This window comes from Hylaeus anthracinus, unplaced genomic scaffold (assembly GCF_026225885.1).
Source record: "Hylaeus anthracinus isolate JK02 unplaced genomic scaffold, UHH_iyHylAnth1.0_haploid 11989, whole genome shotgun sequence".
Classification (NCBI taxonomy): Eukaryota; Metazoa; Arthropoda; class Insecta; order Hymenoptera; family Colletidae; genus Hylaeus; species Hylaeus anthracinus.
This window is the reverse complement of record NW_026534337.1, coordinates 14,125,270-14,143,830: the sequence shown is the minus strand read 5'-3', so window position 1 is coordinate 14,143,830 and position 18,561 is coordinate 14,125,270. Positions and strand designations below refer to the sequence as shown.

Below are 18,561 nucleotides of genomic sequence, written 5' to 3'. Positions count from 1 at the left end.
AGGAAATTTTTCGGGTGAGAGTTTCAATTACCGCAAAAGCGTGACTCACTGCCAAAGTTGGGCACGGTATTATCGAGGCGACTAGACAATCCCCGGACCAGAAAATCTCCCGAATAAGTAACTGTTCGTTATTCCTCATGCAAGACGATCGTGTGCCCATCTCCGTTTAATGTTCACTCTCTTACTGCTTACAATTCGCGCATGCTGGTACGTTATAATTACAAGCACTCGATCACAAGCTTTGAAAGAGAGATACACAATCCGAAAGAAACTCGGTGTTCTGCCTGTAACGTGAACGTCCAAATATTAAGTAAACTTTGATGTCTTCAACGATGAACGCAAGCTCTAACCTGGAGCTTGTTGATAAGGTGCATACATTTCTCGCTAAAGGTCTACTCGAAAGTTTATTTTCGCAAAAACTTTCGTAAATACTAAGACTATCGTAACGAGGGTATAAATAAACAGTGGTACTCTGATCATCCGACTAGCGATCGTTGATACTAAAAGTACATATTATGTATATGTACCATTTTATAATTCATTTTTGTATACAGTAAAATCTCGCTAATCTGCGAAAATAACAACGATTCACAGTTTATGGTTGTTCAAACATGAATCGCTTCTCTTTTTAATTACTCCAGATTAACGAGGTTTTCCTGCACTTACAATCAAACGAATTGATTAATTAACTGCTCGTTTAAAACTAAGTATATAATGCTAGACGAAGATAACTTCCTTTCTCGATGATGATCTCCGCGTCGTTTCCAGAGTTTGTTTTGCTCGAACGCATCAACGAGATAGGAATACCTTTGTCCTGTAATACATGTCCTGATTGATTTCTTATTGATTTTCAGTTGTTGGACCATTAGAGCCGAGCGTCACGATTACTTTTCTGCGGGCTCTCGTCTGTGCACGACGAAACGCCCGTAAACGGAAGGACAGAGAAGAAAAAGAAACGGTGGAGAGAACATAGCCAGAGATAGAGAGACAGTGAGCCTCGGCGTGCCTCGGTGAATCGATAAAGAAAGATAGGTAAATACAGTCGAAATATCGTACAACAGGCTTTTTGCAGCGTAGAGGAATTTGCAGCACGTCGATAAGCACCAGTGAAAACTTCTGGATAGAGCCAGTGAACTCACCTGCTGTTGAAGGTGGAGTGGTACGGGACCTTGCTGATGGGCACCCATGGGAGTGGGCCCATGCTGATTGGACGTGGTTACAGTCGTGTAGCTGTGGTGATTCGCTTGTTGGTACGCTAGATGCGGTGGATTGTTTTGTTGATGTTGGAGTTGATGTTGTTGGTTGTTCATTAGTGATGGTTGTTGTTGTTGTTGTTGTTGTACTTGTTGTTGTTGTTGTTGTTGTTGTCTAGAGTCTAAGTGACAGACAGGGACAGACACAGGCACAATGCAGGCATCTAGCAACAGAGAAGAGAACAGAACCGTGTTGTCATTCATGGCGCATTTATCTCTTTTTAAATTGAACATTTATGTACGTGGCCAAGTATGCCGAGTAATGCTGTGATTTGTCTGTCTCTTTCTTTTTTTTTCTTTTTCTTTTCTTTTTTTTTTTTTTTTTTTTTTTGGTTCTTTTCAAAACGCAAGACAACGCATTCAAGTTGAATCGTTCAGGAAAGCATGGACTCGAATTACTCGGCAGAACCTGGACCAGCGCGAAAACAGTTAAATTTTTTTTTTCCCGTGACTTTACACGCATCAAGACACGAAATATGATAGAACATCGTACCGATAGTCTTGAACGAATCGTCGAAAGATTATGAGATTTCATATTTATTTGAACGTTTAAATGGCCAGCTTGACAACACGACACGAACGACAATCATGTGACACGACGACCATCGACCAGTTCAGGCACACAGAAACAGATTATGTCGTTATAGAATAACACGCTATATATGTATACGTATATAGCGTAAATATAACACGTATATATAATAGACAGAGGAAAAAAGATAGGCACGTAGAAAAGTAACAGAGCCGAAAAGTGCTCGGAAAGAAAAGGTATGAATATAATACATATATATGTATATACACATATATGTATGTATGTATGTATGTATACTTAACAGAAACACTGAAAGCAGCTTAGTGTTTTAATTTGTATATTATATATACATATATATATATATATATATATATATATAGATATATATAGGTATATAGATATATATAGATATATAGATATTTTATAAGTGTGTACGCGACATATATAAAATATGTATATATTATATATGTAGAGACACAGAGAGAATAGATAGGTAGACAGACAGATAGATAGAAATCGCTTTGCGTATGCCGAAAGACGTGTTCCTAAACAAACAAACAACCAAAAAAAAAAAAAAAAAAAAGAGAAAAAAAGGAAGAAGATTCCAAACACGAAAATCGCTTGTACCGTTCAATTCCGGTTACTCGACTCTATATCGTGGCAATTTCGAACGTGTTCCTAGAAGCTTGTCGTTAGAGGGACCACTCGAAAGTAATTCCCCGAAGGCAAAAGCACCGGGTGCGCTTACACGAATGCCATTCTAGAAATAGTCGCACAGTTGCTTAACAGTATTGCGATCTCTCGATTAATCGTGGCAAGAATCGTGCGCTTCTAAACAAGCCAACACTTGGACTCGATCGTATTACCGATCGGTGGATTGCTAGATTTATTCGCCCAACCATAAGTACTTGTGTGACCCTTCTGCCTGTCGTCTGGCACATCTAATTTCGTGTCTTGTGTTGCTTGCCGCATGTACAGTTTCATTCACACTGACGTCTGGTTGTTATTTCCAGTCCTAGTTCCGTTCTATCCCTTTCCTCGCACCTTTTCATAGAGAAACCGCTATCGATACTCGGCAGTTGTCGTTCGGCCAGAATAAACAGCGCCAGTGTGAATTCACTTGAAACCCCTCGAGCCAGCTTTACCAGCCCCCTCTTAAGCGAAAACCTACGCGAAGTATCCTCGCGTTCTCCGTTGTAATTGATCTCACTGATAAACGCATTCTTCGTAGGAACCTGCATCCTTCTCGTTATCGATCCTGCTCGTTATTCTTATGCTCCTTATCGTTATGCTCTGTCATCTTAAATTTTGCCGCTTCCCTTCTATTAGCTTCGCCGAGGATGCAGCTACGGAAGCTTTGGCTTTAGACGATCTTTTTACGTGGCTTGAGGAGCTATTCTTTGCGGCGGTATCGTAAATCGGTAAAGAGGAAAATATCGAACGGCAATCGGTCTTTATAGTTTTACCTTTGCCTCGTCGATGACCGGGAGGTGGAGGTTCCCGTGGCGGAGGTGGCGGTCCCCTCGCCCCAGGTCCTTGGCTCTGACTGGGCGGCCTTCTGCTACCCGGTGGAAGTTGTCCTTGCGCTGGCTGATCGGGCGCTTCGGTCAGGAAGTTGCTCGGTACTAAACCACGTACACCGTTCAGTTCACCCATATAGAATCCGTCGTCGTCCAGGTCGCCGTACACGTAAATCTCGTTTCCGGTTTGGAACGCCAGCTCCACTTGCTACGGGAACAAGGACACCCGGTCACGGACGTATACGGTAGAGCGAGAACGCGGGACGTTTTTTTTTTTTTTTTTTTTTTTTAACAAATTGCAATGATCTTACGGAATCAACGTTGGGCGACAATTTGTTCGGATCGTAGTCGTAGAGGGCTATCATCTTCTTCAGCGGCATGCTAGCGTAAATGTCTCCCCATCTACCTCTCCTATCTGGCTGACCCTGTCCCGGTTGATTAGGATCCTTGATCTCTTCTACCATGTTGAATGGCACGTAACCCCGCCTGCCGCGGCACTCTCCCCAATAAAATCCGTCCGCGTCTTTCTCGCCGTACACCTAGCGAACCGAGCAACAAGTTACAAGCACGTTAGGCACGAGTTACTCGAAAGGACAGTAAACAAGACCTTGATGATGTCGCCCTCGGAGAAGGGCAGTTCCTCTTCGCAGGCGCCCGGATTCGGCGACATGATCTTGGGATCGTAATTGAACAGGGCCATGAACCACCGTGTCCTCTTGTTCATTTGCTGGGCGCTGCTCGACGGATGACCAGCACCACCTTGAGCTTGCATTCCACGTCCGCCGCGATACCCGGGACCTCTGCCTCTTTGGTTTCCTGCGTGAAAAAAGGAACCACACGCACAACACAAAATAGAGAAACGCGGCAAAGCTTACGCGTCGTAATTTATAATCGACCAACTACTCGAGCTCAATCGAACGAGAGCCAAATACATCGTTCGGTCAGAGACGTTCTCCCGCGGGTTAAGATTTGAATAATTTAACGCTAAACCTACCGCGACGGGGCAAATATCCTTTTCAAACTTTTGTGTGTAGTTCTCATACACGATACGTTTCGTGCATTGTTCAATTTAGTTTCGCGTAAAATATCTTTGCAGTCGATCGAAAAAAGTTTCTTTAAGGCCAGTCATTTGATCGATCATGGTAGAAGTAGGTTTAGTGTTCATATTCTTTTCCTCTTTTTTACGGAACAGATAATATTGGGTTGGTGCATAATTATTCGCCGTTGTTTTTTTTTTTTTTTTTTTTTTTTTTTAATTTTATTACGAAGAAAGAAACATGTTTCATTGTTTGAGAAGCAAATGGGAAGCAGTTATCGAAGTAGACGGCGAATACGCTGCAGAATAAACAATTAAACATGTTTCTGTTGAATTTTTGTTCTTTTTTTAAATAATACGCGGCTGATAATTATGCACCAACCCAATAATATACCAAAGTCTCCGACCGGTCCACGACGAATTAGACTCTCACTTCCATAAGCGTTTCGCTCGTACCTGGTTGCTCGTAGTAGGGATCCTGAGGCCTGCCGCCAGGTCCCGTGATCCTTCCGGATCTGTGCGTGCCTGGGAGTCCCTGTTGTCCCATTTGGGGCCCGTACCTCGGATGACCGCCGTGGTGAAGGGGCGCGCCTCTCCTGCGCGACGGATCGTCCTCCTCGCTGTAGTTCGCTTCGCTCGCCGAGTCCTTGGTGATTTCTGGAACTCCTAGGCGACAGTAGCAACGCGTGCAAAGGTTTCAAAAGGTCCGCGCGACCGTTTCAGAGGATGATTGCCGTTACGCCGCTTTAATATCGGCGAATGGCGTGTTTCGAAACGAATTATAGAAGTGAACGAACCGTTCCGAATTACAAGAAGGACTCTTACCCATCTGGGACATGCTCTGTCCAGGATAGATTTCTTTATCGGACAAATTCTCGTCGGTTTCGATGATGACTTGACCGTGAGCATCGACCCGAGTGCTAGCGTGTCTCCTCATGTGAGAGGGCACAGGGATCGTCGGGTATCTCTGGCTCACGCCTGCCATCCGCAGCCTGTTAGGATCGTCGGGCTGTCCCACGCCTGGCTGTTGCTGTTGTCCTTGATCTTGCATGTGCACGGACCCGTGCTGCAAGTGGGCCGCGGGCCCGCCGCGCAGAACGCTGCAAGGAATGGCGGTGGCGCAACTGTCCCCCGACTGGCTCTCCCTGCTCTTGGTCCTGACCGTGATATGCTTCGGATTCAAACCCATCAGTTTATGGATGTCGACCAGAGCATGGTCACCGGTTGGGCTGTCTACGTCGGTGACTTTTTTCCCATCGGCGTACACCGCGTAACCGGTGACGGCCGAACCGTTTAGGGCAACAGGCTGCCAGGTCACTAGCAAAGTGCCGTCCTGCGGTCCAGCCTCCACCTGCGTGGAAAGTATAACAGCACGATGAAAATATCGCTATCTCGACGTCCACGAAACTATACCGTGCCGTGCTATATACCGCATGCCGTGTGCAATTACGAGGGTGGCTCGTATATGTACAATTTTTCTAATTTTATTCAACTACTGTCGCGTTAAAATCTATCGTTTCTCTATACCTGTAGGCGTGGCTCGTTAAATATCAAATCGAACCACGGACGATCTTCTATATTTACATAGTCCAATACAAACGTATATTATCTCGGTGTTCGAGACGATTGCGAGTTTATATTCGAACCGCCCTCGTGGACACCGGAATAGGATGAGCTATTAACCTGGATATCGACCGGAGGATCGGGTAGTCCCTTGGGTAACGTTTTGAAGTGGACGTGACAAGCTGAATTGTTCGCCGCTTGAGTATTTTGGTCCTCGAAGTGCGTCGCTCTCAGATTCTTCGCCTTCACTGTCACCCTGTAGATCGTCGAGGGCGCTAAGCCTGTGATGGTGTGCCTGTACACGCCAGGCTTCACCGTTCTGACCTCGACGTTGTTCACGCAAACGACGTGCTGGTGATTGCTGTTGCTCGGCAGCCACGATATGACAGCGCTGGTGGCGGTTACGTTCGACGCCTTGACGGCGGTTGGACCCAGGGCGACGTCTTTACCGATCACCATCGTACAAGCGGCGTCGCGGGACGTTCGTCTCGAGTGTGTCACCGAACGTACGCTTATTCTGTGCGGCTGCATCGTGTCCATCAAATGAAATCGGGTAACGAGGCGTGTTCTTTGTTTTAATTTAGGGCACGGTACAAAGAAACTCGCAATTAGGTGTTCAAAAAGAAAAAAAATAATATCGCACTTCGCTCCCTGATTATTTACATTTCAAGCAAACGAAGTATATTACATAAACGCTTTGATGGAAAGCTCCTTTCTCGCAGCATTTCAAGTTCCAGATCGAAAGGAAGCTGGGCGATGTATCGCCATCGAGATAGTGACACCCTCTGTCCAGAGGGGGGTGGGGGGGTGGGGGGGGGGGGTGGAGGAGTTTTCAGCTGGTAGGAATTCGGCGCTTTCAAAAATTTTCCTCTCCAGCACGGTAATAAAAAGAAAATAAAAAAAGAAGGACGGTAGAATCGACACAACGCTTAAGAAAGGAGCTTCCCGTTCGGAACGCTTCACGCGAATGTTCAGCGAGGGAGATTAATTTGTTAAGCAAGAATTGTTTTACGAACCCTTGTGGAATCGACACCCTCGACCAACGCTCTAGTTCTCTCGGTCGCTTTCACGGTGACCTTCAACACCCCATCCACGTAGACGTGATAGGACTCGAGCTGGTGCGTATTTTCGGGCGGCGTCCAGCCGATTAGGACGCTCTTGTTCAGCTGCCGTTCGAGAGTGAGATGCTGCGGCGCCGGAACTAGGTCCGAAAACAGGTAGACTTCTTCAGGGAAAAAAGACAAGACAAGCCTAGCTGTAACTAAAAATCTTTCGCTATCTAGTTTCGCTAAGCCAGCCTAAATCCATCCAATACTCAACACAGTGCAAGACTCCGTTCGAGATCTGCCTCCGATTGCGACACTCTCTTCTCGCCCCAACGAAACCGAACGGATCTTTTCGCGTTAGTGCCATCAAAATAAGCAAACATGCGTTCAAGACCACCTCTACCTTCGAACGTCGCACAATCGAAGGTCAACTAAACAGGAAGAAAAGCCGATACTTCGCAGACACTCGGTCCCAAGCATCGTGATTGTCTCGTCGAACGAGCGTAACTAACGAGAAATCGTTAGACGCGCAACCACGGTATGCCGCATTTTGCGTAACCGCAGAGAACTACTCGACGGACTCGAAATAGCTGAAAGGGGGGTGCGTTGGAACGATGGAACCAGGCGCTACAATTACGTCCTACGCTAAATTAATCCATACATCTAGCGGTAGATCAACCGCCGACTGACAGACCGAATCGATACCGATTGAGGCTTCCGGGTGTAAGCCGTGCCCTTCGGATAAGATGCTCGTCGGGGGGTCAAACGACATATCCATATCAGCGCGGATCTAACCCAAGCCTAATTCGATACATAGGTCTGGGTTAGGTCTGAATTAACTTCGAACATACACTATGTACTTAAATAAGAAAATGTCTTCGTTCTCGTTTCACGATAACGACGATGAGAAATATTTACACGCGTGGCTATGCTTCCAACCAAATTCTACTCGACGATGAAAACTATTCCCTTGAAAAAATCGAGCAAACATCGATACCTTGCCTACGATCCTCTAGCGTTCTAAATACGTGACGTTTGAAGCTCAGCGAACAGATTCTATCTAACGCTCTACGTTCTATAATAGATTTAGCTGGATCAAAAACGAATGAAATATTCGTACTAGACGATTCTTACATTCGTAATTACGTGTCTACCATACGTCTAAACGTACATGCTCCGCAGCGAAAGTCAGGACTTGCGTTAGTACGAAGGTCTACTAACCTGGTGGTTCCTGTTCGTCTTCCTCGGCTATGTTCTCCAGTTCCGCGTACGCCGACAGCTCGGCCTGTCGATTTCTGTTGCCTTCCTCCAGAGCTGCCAACTCGAGATCGAAATCCTGCAGGAAGCACTGGGGAAAGAGAGCCGAATCAGAACGTTGGTTGACGCGAACGCTCGTCGAGGAAAGAGTAAATAAGTCGAATCGAGCACGTAGCATTGCAAGCAATTGGAGGGGAACCTATCCTGGACGCGAGGCTGCGTGTAGGTAGAGATAAACAAAGTGTACGTGTCGTAGGGTCGTTGCTCACATTGCTCACTTGGGGGATATTGGTGGATGCGGAATCGTCGACGTCTCTGAGACCCAGCACGGCTTGATGGAACTCCAGCAGATCGTCGCCGACTAATTTCTGGACGAAATTAGCCGGGACGAGGCCTCGTCTGCCATCGAGCGATTCCGCGTCGAGGTAACCGTCGGTGTCCGGTTGTCCCCAAACGAGAAGGTAATCGCCACCTTGGACGGGCAGTTCCGCTTCCGGATTCTCGTTGGGCGAGTGCTGGAACGGCTCGTAAGTGAAACGAGCTATGTAAACGTAACACCTGCCCTTGCCGGGTATATCCAGCATGTCCACTTGGCCCTCGGTTACGGTATTGTCATTGGTCAGTCGATCCAAGGGATTCGATAGTATACTGCTGGGTATCTTTGGCATTTGTCGCGGGCCGAGATAGTGGTGGCCCGTCGTGGTCGCGGTTGGCGAACTGGCGCGCAAACTTTGCTGAATCTGCTGAATGATCGCCTGCTGCTGAAGCTGGTTGGCTTGGGACTGGGCAGAAAGTTGCTGCATCGCTTGGAGGGGATCGCTTATCGCTTGCAGCAAGCCTGTCGAAGTGGTACCTGAAACGGGAGATAGTTTCCTTGTCGCGGGTTTAGCGACTGCGATCGTACGCTCGAGGTAAACGTTTCGAGATGGTCACGTTCGAAAGTATAATCGAAAACTTTTGTAAAAGTTTTGCATTCGTAACGAATCTTTCGTTTGTAATACTCGTGAAATGTTTATGGCAATAACTCTGACTGTTACGTTCAGTTTCAGATTTGAATGAATTATATCAGCTGAATCCAGAGGATTCTCGAAGGACGGCCTACCATTAGTGGTTTACTCGTACCTGAGTTGACGCCAGACGTGCCAAAAGCATTGGTCCCGACGGTAGAGTAAGTCGATCCGCTAGTGGCAAAGGTGCTCTGTACACTCGAGTAGGGAAGAACGGTTTGGGGCACGCTGGTGAGCGCGCCCAGGGTGGAATGGAAGGAGCTCGTCGAGTAGGGCGGCAGGGACGACAACGTGGTTTGCGGAATGCTCGTCTGTGGAACCGAGAAATTGTGATGCGACAACTGGGTGTTGAAGGTACTCGCCCCTGTGCTGTAGGTTCCGTTTGGGTGGGATGTTATCGATAAGCTTGGATAAGTCGTTGCCTGCGCACACGTCGTGTTCATTTTTCAAGAAAACAACAAAACGTCGGTATTAATAACGATGCTTGAAAAATACAAATACGTATAAGGAAGACGATTAGACAGGCCCAAACTGTTATTTATCGAACCTCGTCGACGAGAAAATAAATATGTTACGGAAATTAATAATGGTCGGTGTAGATCTTCAACGGAATCTAATTGTTTTCCTTATGAATATAGGCGGGAGTATCAAAAAGTTTTCGGATAGTCCCTACTTGAAATAAATATTATGATTTCATTTCGTGTACTTTTAGGAACGACTGACTGGAAGATTCAGGAAGGCCTTCCAGATGTTCCAACGCTTTCAGAACACGAACCAGCATCCAAAGGGTTCGTGTAGAATGCACTAGACCGGTTTAATTGCAGGTTGGTCTGCTATTTTACAGTCGGTGTAATAATAACTTTTTGATACCACTCCCTTCCTCCTCCCCCGCCCCCTGCCCCCCGCCCCCCGTAGGGAAATTTTATTCGTACCTGCTGACTTCCGTTGAGCTGATAAGTTTGGGCGGTCTGAGTGGGCTGCGTGTAATGAGGTATTACGCTTTGACTCGACGACGTCAGGTACGTTGTAGAGGCCGGATGCTGCTGCTGTTGTTGTTGCTGCTGGAGCGGCTGCTGATAGGTTTGCGTATGCGGATAACTCTCCTGGTACTGATTACTCGCGAAATGGGTGTGCGCTTGTTGTTGCTTCTGCTGCGTCGGCAGAGCACTCTGAGAATGGGAACTTGGCAAATCGGTGTGAGTTTGCTGGGATTGCTGATACGACTGCATCTTTTGTTGGAAAACGGGCTGCGATTGACTGGTGGAGAGCGACGGGGCTGGCGGAATTGGTTCGCTATAGTGATACGGAGGCCCGTTCGGCGTCAACGGCGGACATCCGGGCATCATTGGCGTCAGGGGCATCGGTGAACCTGCGTACTGTTTTCAATTCTTCGTTTCGGTACGCTTTCAACTTATTTCGGACTTTTGAAATAAATTAGAAACCGTTTTCGCATGTATACCCAACGGTACATAATTTCGGTCGCAGTAGTTTTCAATCTTTCGTATACAGTTCTTATATGCAATATGTAAGCTGTTATATTTCATATTTTATAGCTGTTATATTTGATTTTATATTTTCTAATTCATTCCAAAGGTACCATATCTAATTTTTAAGGCCGCAAATCAGAGATGCCCCCATTAATAATGTCTTTCGATATGTTTAATTTCGTATGTAAGGCTAACGGATTTTGCGATTCGTTTGCGTCGTTCGGCGGTGTTTACGTTCCGCGACCTGCCCCGTCCCTTGAAACGTTTTTTGTAGCCCGGTTCGTGAGCGGTGTAGCTTCTCGTTACGAATTTCTAACAGTCGCGGTCGAATCGAGTCCCGAGACGCACGTATGTTGACATTTGCTTCGAATACGCAGCAAATTAGAGAGAAACGAATCACTACGAAATGACGTTACCAATGTCTACCAGTGACTTTGTGTATTTCTTGCAAAGTATTTCTTGTGTATTTCTCCCTGAACGGGACAGAAATAAGTGTGTTTTACGTACGTGGCCCAACTGCGATGGCATTCCCAAGCTCAAAGCATGCGGATGGGGTGGGTGCTGATGCTGGCCAAGATTTGGAAGATTTTCCGAGCTGGATCGCAGAATGCCCTGCGTAACCGAGGGTTGTTGCGTGGTGATGGTGCTCCGGGAATGGTCCAAATCGTGCAACATCCTACTAGCGCTGCAGGTTAGCGAAAATTAAGTAAAGTTAATCGAGGCTCGACGGCGATCGATCGTCCGTGTTCGCGTAAAATATTAAAACACGCGTCAAGGGCTCGAGAGGTTAGTGGAGTACGATGTCAAGGAGCACACACCTATTATCTTGTTCCATCTCCGCTATTATTCTATCGAGTTCGGTACCAGCCGGTGGCCAAGTAGTCGGAACCGCCGAGTGATGACCTACCATCGGCCCTCTGCTTCGAGCACGTCTCAGACTCGTTAGCTCCAAGGACAATTCCTCGTGTCTGACTATTTGTAGCTCCGTTTTCTTTTCAAGTTCTCTTATCTTCGATTGTAGTGCCTCGACCGACTCGGGACCTTGATAGCGTCCTGCTATCTTTTCGCGTAGCTGGTTCTGTGCCTCTGCATGCTGTCTCTCCAAATCCGCCTTTCGAGCTTCCGTTTCACGCATTTGCTGGAATAAAGACATAGCTTCGTGGTCTCGTCGGAGATAAAGTACTAGCTGCGTCCTCCCGCCCCCCCCCGCCTCCCCCCCCCCATCCCGTGGAATACTATTTATTTTATGTCTTTACTGTCTTTCGTTTTCCGTAACGTAGATGTTTCAATCGATATTTACTTTCGCGCTAGTATAGATTTTTCATTGATATTATTACTCGTCAAAGTGCTCCGAAATGCACGAGTTATTATTAATATGTCGGTGGCATGGACCACCTTTAATAACCCTGGAGCCTGGTTGCGAGAACGATGAAAATCATCCGCTCGACGTTACTAATAATAAAAGGTGTCTTTGTGTTCCGCATGACCCGAAGGTACGTAGGTATCCGCTGGATCGAACCTTGTCTACGCGAACCCTAACAGATGCTGTCCGACGTTAACGTCAAGTACCGATTTATTTCGACGAAGGATCAAGCCCTATTCAACGAACGCGCCTGACCTTTATACTCTCTGGACTAGTTTAAATTATTCTCAGCCATTGCTTTCACCTATTCACAAATTTCTGCTTAAAAAACCGAATCGAGTAAGTGTTGAGAAATTCGCGAAGGGTTAACGAAAACGTCCCTGCAGGTTACGATCTTTTTAATTAAAATGAACGCCGCTAGTGCCGCGTTCAAAATTCGCTTAGAGCATCAATATCTATCGGCTGACGAACATCTCGACGATGTACGCCTTTATCGTCGGCCAGGAGCGGCGTAATAGCGCGAATCTCGGGTCGTCAATGCATCATTATTACGTGCACATTAATTTTGTACGTAATACTCTGGTGGTTCAATTTCATTCCCGTCCCGCGACGCGATCAAACACCATTCGCTACACGAAACGAGCAACTATTACACGCGCGGGCCGATAGAAACGGGAATAAACAAATTACTAGGTAAATACTTTCGGAAGTAAGTGATTTAGCTAGAAGTAAAAGTGATTTCAGTTCGTTGATTCCAAAGAGCAAATCTTATTCCACTCTGTAAGCAATCGATTCAAATCGTTTATACTCCCCGACTAGCTGATTCATTCGAGTACGGTAAACAAAATTATAGTCTCTAATTGTTCGTAATTGACGAGTCGATATCAATCTACTTCATCGACGCGAAATCGTTAACAAGTTTCGATGAATACTTTTGTCCATGATTATTTATGAAATTTATATACACCTCGAATTTATGAATTTATTACCAAGGTAAATTCATAAAATGTACCGAAGGTATGGGCTGGATATACCGTAAATAACGAAAGTTAAAATTCCCAGAGACGAGCCCGTTGTAATCGATATCGTTCGCTGAAACGTTATACCCTTTAAAGGGATTAAAGGGGAAGAAACCGTTTCAGCGATCGCTCGAAAACAACGAGGGTGAACTGGTTATAGAAAAAAAAAAAAAAAAAAAAGAAAAAGAAACGAAAAAAAGATCGGCGAGACTCACCTCGCGTATGGATTCGAGAACCGGGTCCTGCATGATGGTGGCTTTCGTGGAGGTGGTAATCCCGACAGCAGATCCGGTATCCTGCAGCTGCGGAGCCTGAGGTGCCGTGGAAGCGCCACCTCCAACACCACAGCACTGCAACATCCCTGAAGTCTGAAACCCTCGCCCGTCTTTATCAGGGCCAGTCCCTATCGATCTACCGTGTATCTAGGAGCTATCTTAATTAATTGGCGGCTTTCGCGGGGCCTGCCAGGCTGCACACGACGATCCCCACGATTAGGCGTTAGATTCTCTGGGTGCGAAAGGGAATTCTTTTTTCATCGTGACCGCCACGATGCCCTAGCTTCCGGGACGAAAATCGACTGAAAATACAGTCGTACCTCTATAACCCCTTTAAATCGAAAGCCTCTGCAGATCGAAGCTTTTTATTTCCCCTTGCAAACTTTCGATAATTCCAAAAAAAAAAAAAAAAAAAAAAAAAATTGAAAAAAAGAAAAGTTGACTCGAAAATGCGCGTACTCGACGCTTGCAAACTACAGATTAGAAGTTATCTTGACTCTTGGGACCTAGAACTAGAGTTTAACTGAATGTTACTCTTGGGATCTACAACTCGAATTTATCTCAACTCTATCGCTCTTGTAATCTAAAACTTCTAATTGTCTAAACGTCAATTTACTGCCGTTACTTTCTGTTTCCTAACTTTTAGATTGCTTTACGTTACATCACAGTTTATTTCGTTGGTCCTTGGTCCTATTTCAGTAAAAATTGATAATGGCAACGATCTCGATAAATATACAGTACATCAAAGCACAATGAAACCACAAATTTTGGTAAATACATTCATCGATATCTATACTATGTTTGTTTAAGAAACTGTAAACTATTCGAAAGCCATGCAAGATTCATTCCTGTCGCTCTCGGAGTCACGTCTATCCAATCATTCGATTCAGTAAATAAAAGCAGACCTCTAAAATCATCCATCGTACTACGTTCGTTCGTAAATGAAAACTAAAAGCTTCGGCGTTCGCTCCTATATTTAACATCATTATAGCCTTGGTGAGCTCTTACCCTCGACTTTCATATATTTTTTATTTTTACGCTTCCTCTTTAACGCCTTGAAGTCGGTAATATTCCTATTCCTTTTAAATTCGATTCCATTAATGCCCCACGAATAATTATACCGAGGAGTGGCTGAAATTCCCGGGCCAATACTTCCTAGTAACACAGTTTGTCGATACTGTAATGATGTTAAATATATTTATATCCAGCCAAGCTATCCGGTCCAATTATTATTTTTCATTTCCCTTCGGCCTCGACTTACCGAGATCTAATTTTACTCGTTTACTCTCCTCGCGCTTATACCCGTGAAAAACAAAAAAGGTACATTCGTCCCATTCAACCCACCGCGGAAACGCCAGCCAATGGAACCCGAGTTTTCCGATGGGATATCATCTTCAAGAACAAAATCTATTGTAAGGAAAAAGAATGAAAGATCATCCCTGGAAGGAATTCCGACTCGTATCGGGTTGGACGTTTCAGTCAGTGTTCGACTGAAGTAAAAATTACTCGACGCTGTTCGTCAAATGATTTTCAAGCATTTTGAGAGACGGTTGTGTAAAGAGACGTAAAATTTTTTACGAAATTCAGGAGGAAAGATATATTGGCATTACTCGATTAACGCGTTGATTGTCAATCAGAAGATAACTCGTAGTTAACATGTCGTAATCGTGACCCTCGGGGGCTGTAGCGGTGTTTTTTAAAACTACGGTACGGGCTTAGCAACCCCGAGGTACCCGAGCTAGAGGGGGGCCAGCGGGCCCCAATAGATGAGAAGTAAGAAATACTGCAAACGGTATTAAAACACTAGACTTTTTAATAATATAATATTATTGAATCAAGTAAGCTTTTTACACTGGACTCCTGAAAAGTACAGCAACGCTTTAATTTAAAAAATGGAAAAAAATAATGTTCAAGCCTCGCGTACGTCGCAATGCACGAGGTTAATCCGAGTCTGATCTTTCTTTCTCTGTAAAACACTAGCCTACCGTTGCGCCGACCTATCTAGGTAAAGGCAGAGCTATTACTTTTCGATCGTGGCAGCGAACAGAGGATTAAAAGGATACCAGAATCAGCACGCCAATGTAGATAGCGTTCTATACGAATCGCGGTAACGTCGCAACGATTTCCCTGACGATGGCAAGCGCGAGAGGGATGCGCGCGCCTAACCGATCGTCGCATCCTCGTTGCGGCTTTAAAAAAAATCTAGTCGCGTAATAAACGGAGAGCTCGATTCCGAGCTATCGATAACTTTGTTTCCAAATGAGAAATTCACCCGACGGGATTAACGGCAACAGGTTCTCGGGGGAAGTTCCGGTCGAACAGGGTGGGCGAGCACGGGGTGCTGGACACGGGGTGTTTCCTTATGGAGAAAAAAATATACATGTCGAATCGAGTAACCTCCTCTTTTTTCGAAGTCGGTTAAAAATGAATGGATAATGTGCAACGACATTTTGGAACTCGAGCTATTTAGTTCTCGAGAAAATCTGCTTTGAAAATTCATTGTCATGCCTCCGTGGGCATAGGAGGAGAATGGTAGATTAATCTTTATTTAAAGAACGAATAAACGCGTGGGTAATACACCGAAAAAGTCGAACAAGATCCGTGTTGAGTAATTTTGTTTCAGTTGCAGGTCTCACGGAGGCTGAGCTAAGCGTCTGACCCAGTACGGTCCGCAACTCCTTCGAGGACTGATTTCTTTCCACTACGGTACGCGTCGGGCTGTCTGACCATAACTCGCTGTTTTCACTTGGGTTGCCGCGAGTAAAGTTCGACGGTGGTCACGGTGTTATTTGTTTTCCGTGAGTATCACCTCCTTGTACCTAGTTGGAAGCAATTAACCAATGCGGTCCATTGGAAATCCAATAAAAACTATTCCTGTAGAGTTAGCCGCGTCAAACTTTTGCAGAATTTGCAGATGCTTCTTTGTAGGGATATGTTGTACACAGGGTCTGCTGTTTATCTTTCAGTTGGTGTATTAATTAATTCAAGGTCGAATCTATTTCCAAAACAGTAACAAAATTTAGATAGGAAAGTTTGTTTTTTCCTATTTCAAGGATTTTTTACTTGAACAATGATTTTGTTCGCGAACGTCTGACCAGCGCAAGTAGAAACAGCCAACGATATACAGACAGATATCGAATTGGAGGAGGAACGAATTTCCTTGGAAGCAGAGTCTTCTAAGAAACATTTTTACCTACCATTTTCGATTTATTAGCACGAATCACGGTACGTCCGGTTAAACTACCCACCCTGTACACTCGCCACGATCGAAAGTCGTGGTCTCTATTTCGCTCGGCGACGCGCTCGTGTGCCGATTACCTAGCACACTATTTTTATCGTATTTAACGATGCGTTGACGTTAGATTATGCCCGCACGACCGAGTATTCGAATGCGAAAAATTGTCGAGCGAGAGGTCGGTCGGCTTGCGACGAAAAATTTTATATTCCACTTTTTAACCGACCGATTTTATTCAATCTCGTTCGCTTGAAGTTTACAACGATATGTAACAAAATTCACTTTCGAATATAATTGGAAAAATTTTGTTCAATTAAAAACATAGAATACTTTCGATCGTGTAGCGGCTGCCGATAATTCAATATATATTCGATCACGCGATGTATTTCCGCTATCATTTCCTTATCGTGTGCCAAGCTCGCTTTTCTGCTCGAAATTATATCGGGTTATTTGATGATCGATAATATGCGTATATTACAAACTCTCGTGTTTAAGTAATCTGATAGGTTTCTTCCTTGCGTCGTTTACGTCGCAGAACGTGCTGCGCGGAGCTTAAATTTTGCTGACAAGATGACAATGTATTATATTTAACCGACGAAGGAAATCCAACCATCGCAACCAACGAACGATTCTTTAGAAAGGAAATATCACCGGAACTCGCGGTTGTTACGCTTTTAAGCGTAAAAGACTCGATAATTCAGTAGAAGGTCTCGTTGAAACATCTAGGGAAGAGTGTGCGGCACGTCTTGCGTAAGCGAAGCACAGTGAAAAAGATTGAAAACGTACTACAACTAGATAATTTTAGGGAAAATTAAAATGTTGCAAGTGTGATTAATTGTACAAATTTCTCCATTTGGATTTGTTCTTTTCAACACTACATTTCGCAAGGTATTCTGATATTAAAATAACTAGATCGTACATATCTCGTTTGCTACGTACGATTAAAAATTCGTACGCGTTATTATTCGATTCTCAAAATACCCTGAACCCATTTACCAAAGGAAGGAAAGCGGTTACACGACGCGACACGTCTTTGAAAGTGTCCGAGCGTGGTTACGCTCCTCGAAAAATACAAAAATCCGTGTCGCTCGATAAAACTATTCGCTTCCTATCAGCCTCACTACGCCGCGACTTCGCTCGATTTCCATCGACACGTTCGGTGGCTCGATTTCACCGGTTTAATTCTCGCACTCGAACAACTCGGTCGCTATATAGGGAACGTAAACATGGTAATCTACTGAAAAAATTTCGATCAACGAATAGCGAGACCTAATGGCAAAACCTAGCACACCGTGCTACATCTACTCACGGATGCGCTACTAATTCGGGAACGTACCGTCGGTTTTACATTTTTAGAAATAGATGCACACTGCGATCCCGCGATAACGATATGGCTCTCAGGCCAAATGTCCGTTTGCGTGCCATCGTAGTCGGACAGAATGATACACGGTACGACACCACACGATCTCCCGAAAGACATTGGAATCAAGTTGAATCACGCGACCACGAAGAATATCCGTTAACCCTTCACACTCCACTGGCGCCGTCACGGCGACGTACGTGATACGCACCACATTTCGGATCTGGGATTTATGCACGACAAGGTAAACTGAATATCAACGAAGCAGATGAAGAAAACGTGTTGCGAAGTAGTTGGCAATCTCGAGGTGGAAAACTTGGGTGCCAGTCGTTGTTTATTATTCAAACGACGTTTCGGCCATGAGGGAGTACGGCCCTCCTCGGGGGAAGGAAAACCTTAAAGTTATATAGCATGTAAGCGAAACGGAGATACAGTCGAGGAGTATATATACCACGAACTTCGAACGAAGACACTTTCACAAATCAAGCTGACAAGTTTGGTTGGAAAATAATCTGCGACGTTAGCCAAATGGTTCGACTTCGAATCGTTAATTTTAGCAGAGGGCCGTACACTCCGATGGTTGACAAAACGTCGTTGGTAGGACGAAC

General features: G+C 45.1%; 1 protein-coding gene and 1 long non-coding RNA gene across 10 annotated transcripts in view; one reads left to right on the top strand and one right to left on the bottom strand.

Annotated features, from left to right (window-relative positions):
• Window positions 1–18,561, bottom strand: part of LOC128887806 (RIMS-binding protein 2) — a 29,519-nt gene that overhangs the window by 8,718 nt on the left and 2,240 nt on the right. For 2 of the 9 annotated variants that reach the window (XM_054144152.1, XM_054144151.1), the window contains exons 2-17: window positions 17,930–18,176; window positions 13,299–13,433; window positions 11,520–11,839; window positions 11,209–11,386; window positions 10,147–10,590; window positions 9,330–9,636; window positions 8,477–9,060; window positions 8,172–8,298; window positions 6,921–7,129; window positions 6,025–6,429; window positions 5,167–5,692; window positions 4,798–5,007; window positions 3,913–4,121; window positions 3,617–3,844; window positions 3,252–3,513; window positions 1,140–1,417 (exon numbers count right to left, since the gene is read on the bottom strand). In XM_054144152.1, the coding sequence (XP_054000127.1) occupies window positions 1,140–1,417; window positions 3,252–3,513; window positions 3,617–3,844; window positions 3,913–4,121; window positions 4,798–5,007; window positions 5,167–5,692; window positions 6,025–6,429; window positions 6,921–7,129; window positions 8,172–8,298; window positions 8,477–9,060; window positions 9,330–9,636; window positions 10,147–10,590; window positions 11,209–11,386; window positions 11,520–11,839; window positions 13,299–13,433; window positions 17,930–18,073 (4,566 nt within the window). In that variant the 5' untranslated portion in view covers window positions 18,074–18,176. Of the gene's footprint in view, window positions 1–1,139; window positions 1,418–3,251; window positions 3,514–3,616; window positions 3,845–3,912; window positions 4,122–4,797; window positions 5,008–5,166; window positions 5,693–6,024; window positions 6,430–6,920; window positions 7,130–8,171; window positions 8,299–8,476; window positions 9,061–9,329; window positions 9,637–10,146; window positions 10,591–11,208; window positions 11,387–11,519; window positions 11,840–13,298; window positions 13,434–17,929; window positions 18,212–18,561 lie in introns of those variants that run through there. The other 7 variants (XM_054144157.1, XM_054144158.1, XM_054144154.1 and 4 more) reach the window with 6 other exon arrangements.
• On the top strand, window positions 13,656–18,303 carry LOC128887818 (uncharacterized). The gene is made up of 3 exons (XR_008460105.1): window positions 13,656–16,156; window positions 17,956–18,149; window positions 18,198–18,303. It is a non-coding gene; the product is annotated as an uncharacterized LOC128887818 (long non-coding RNA).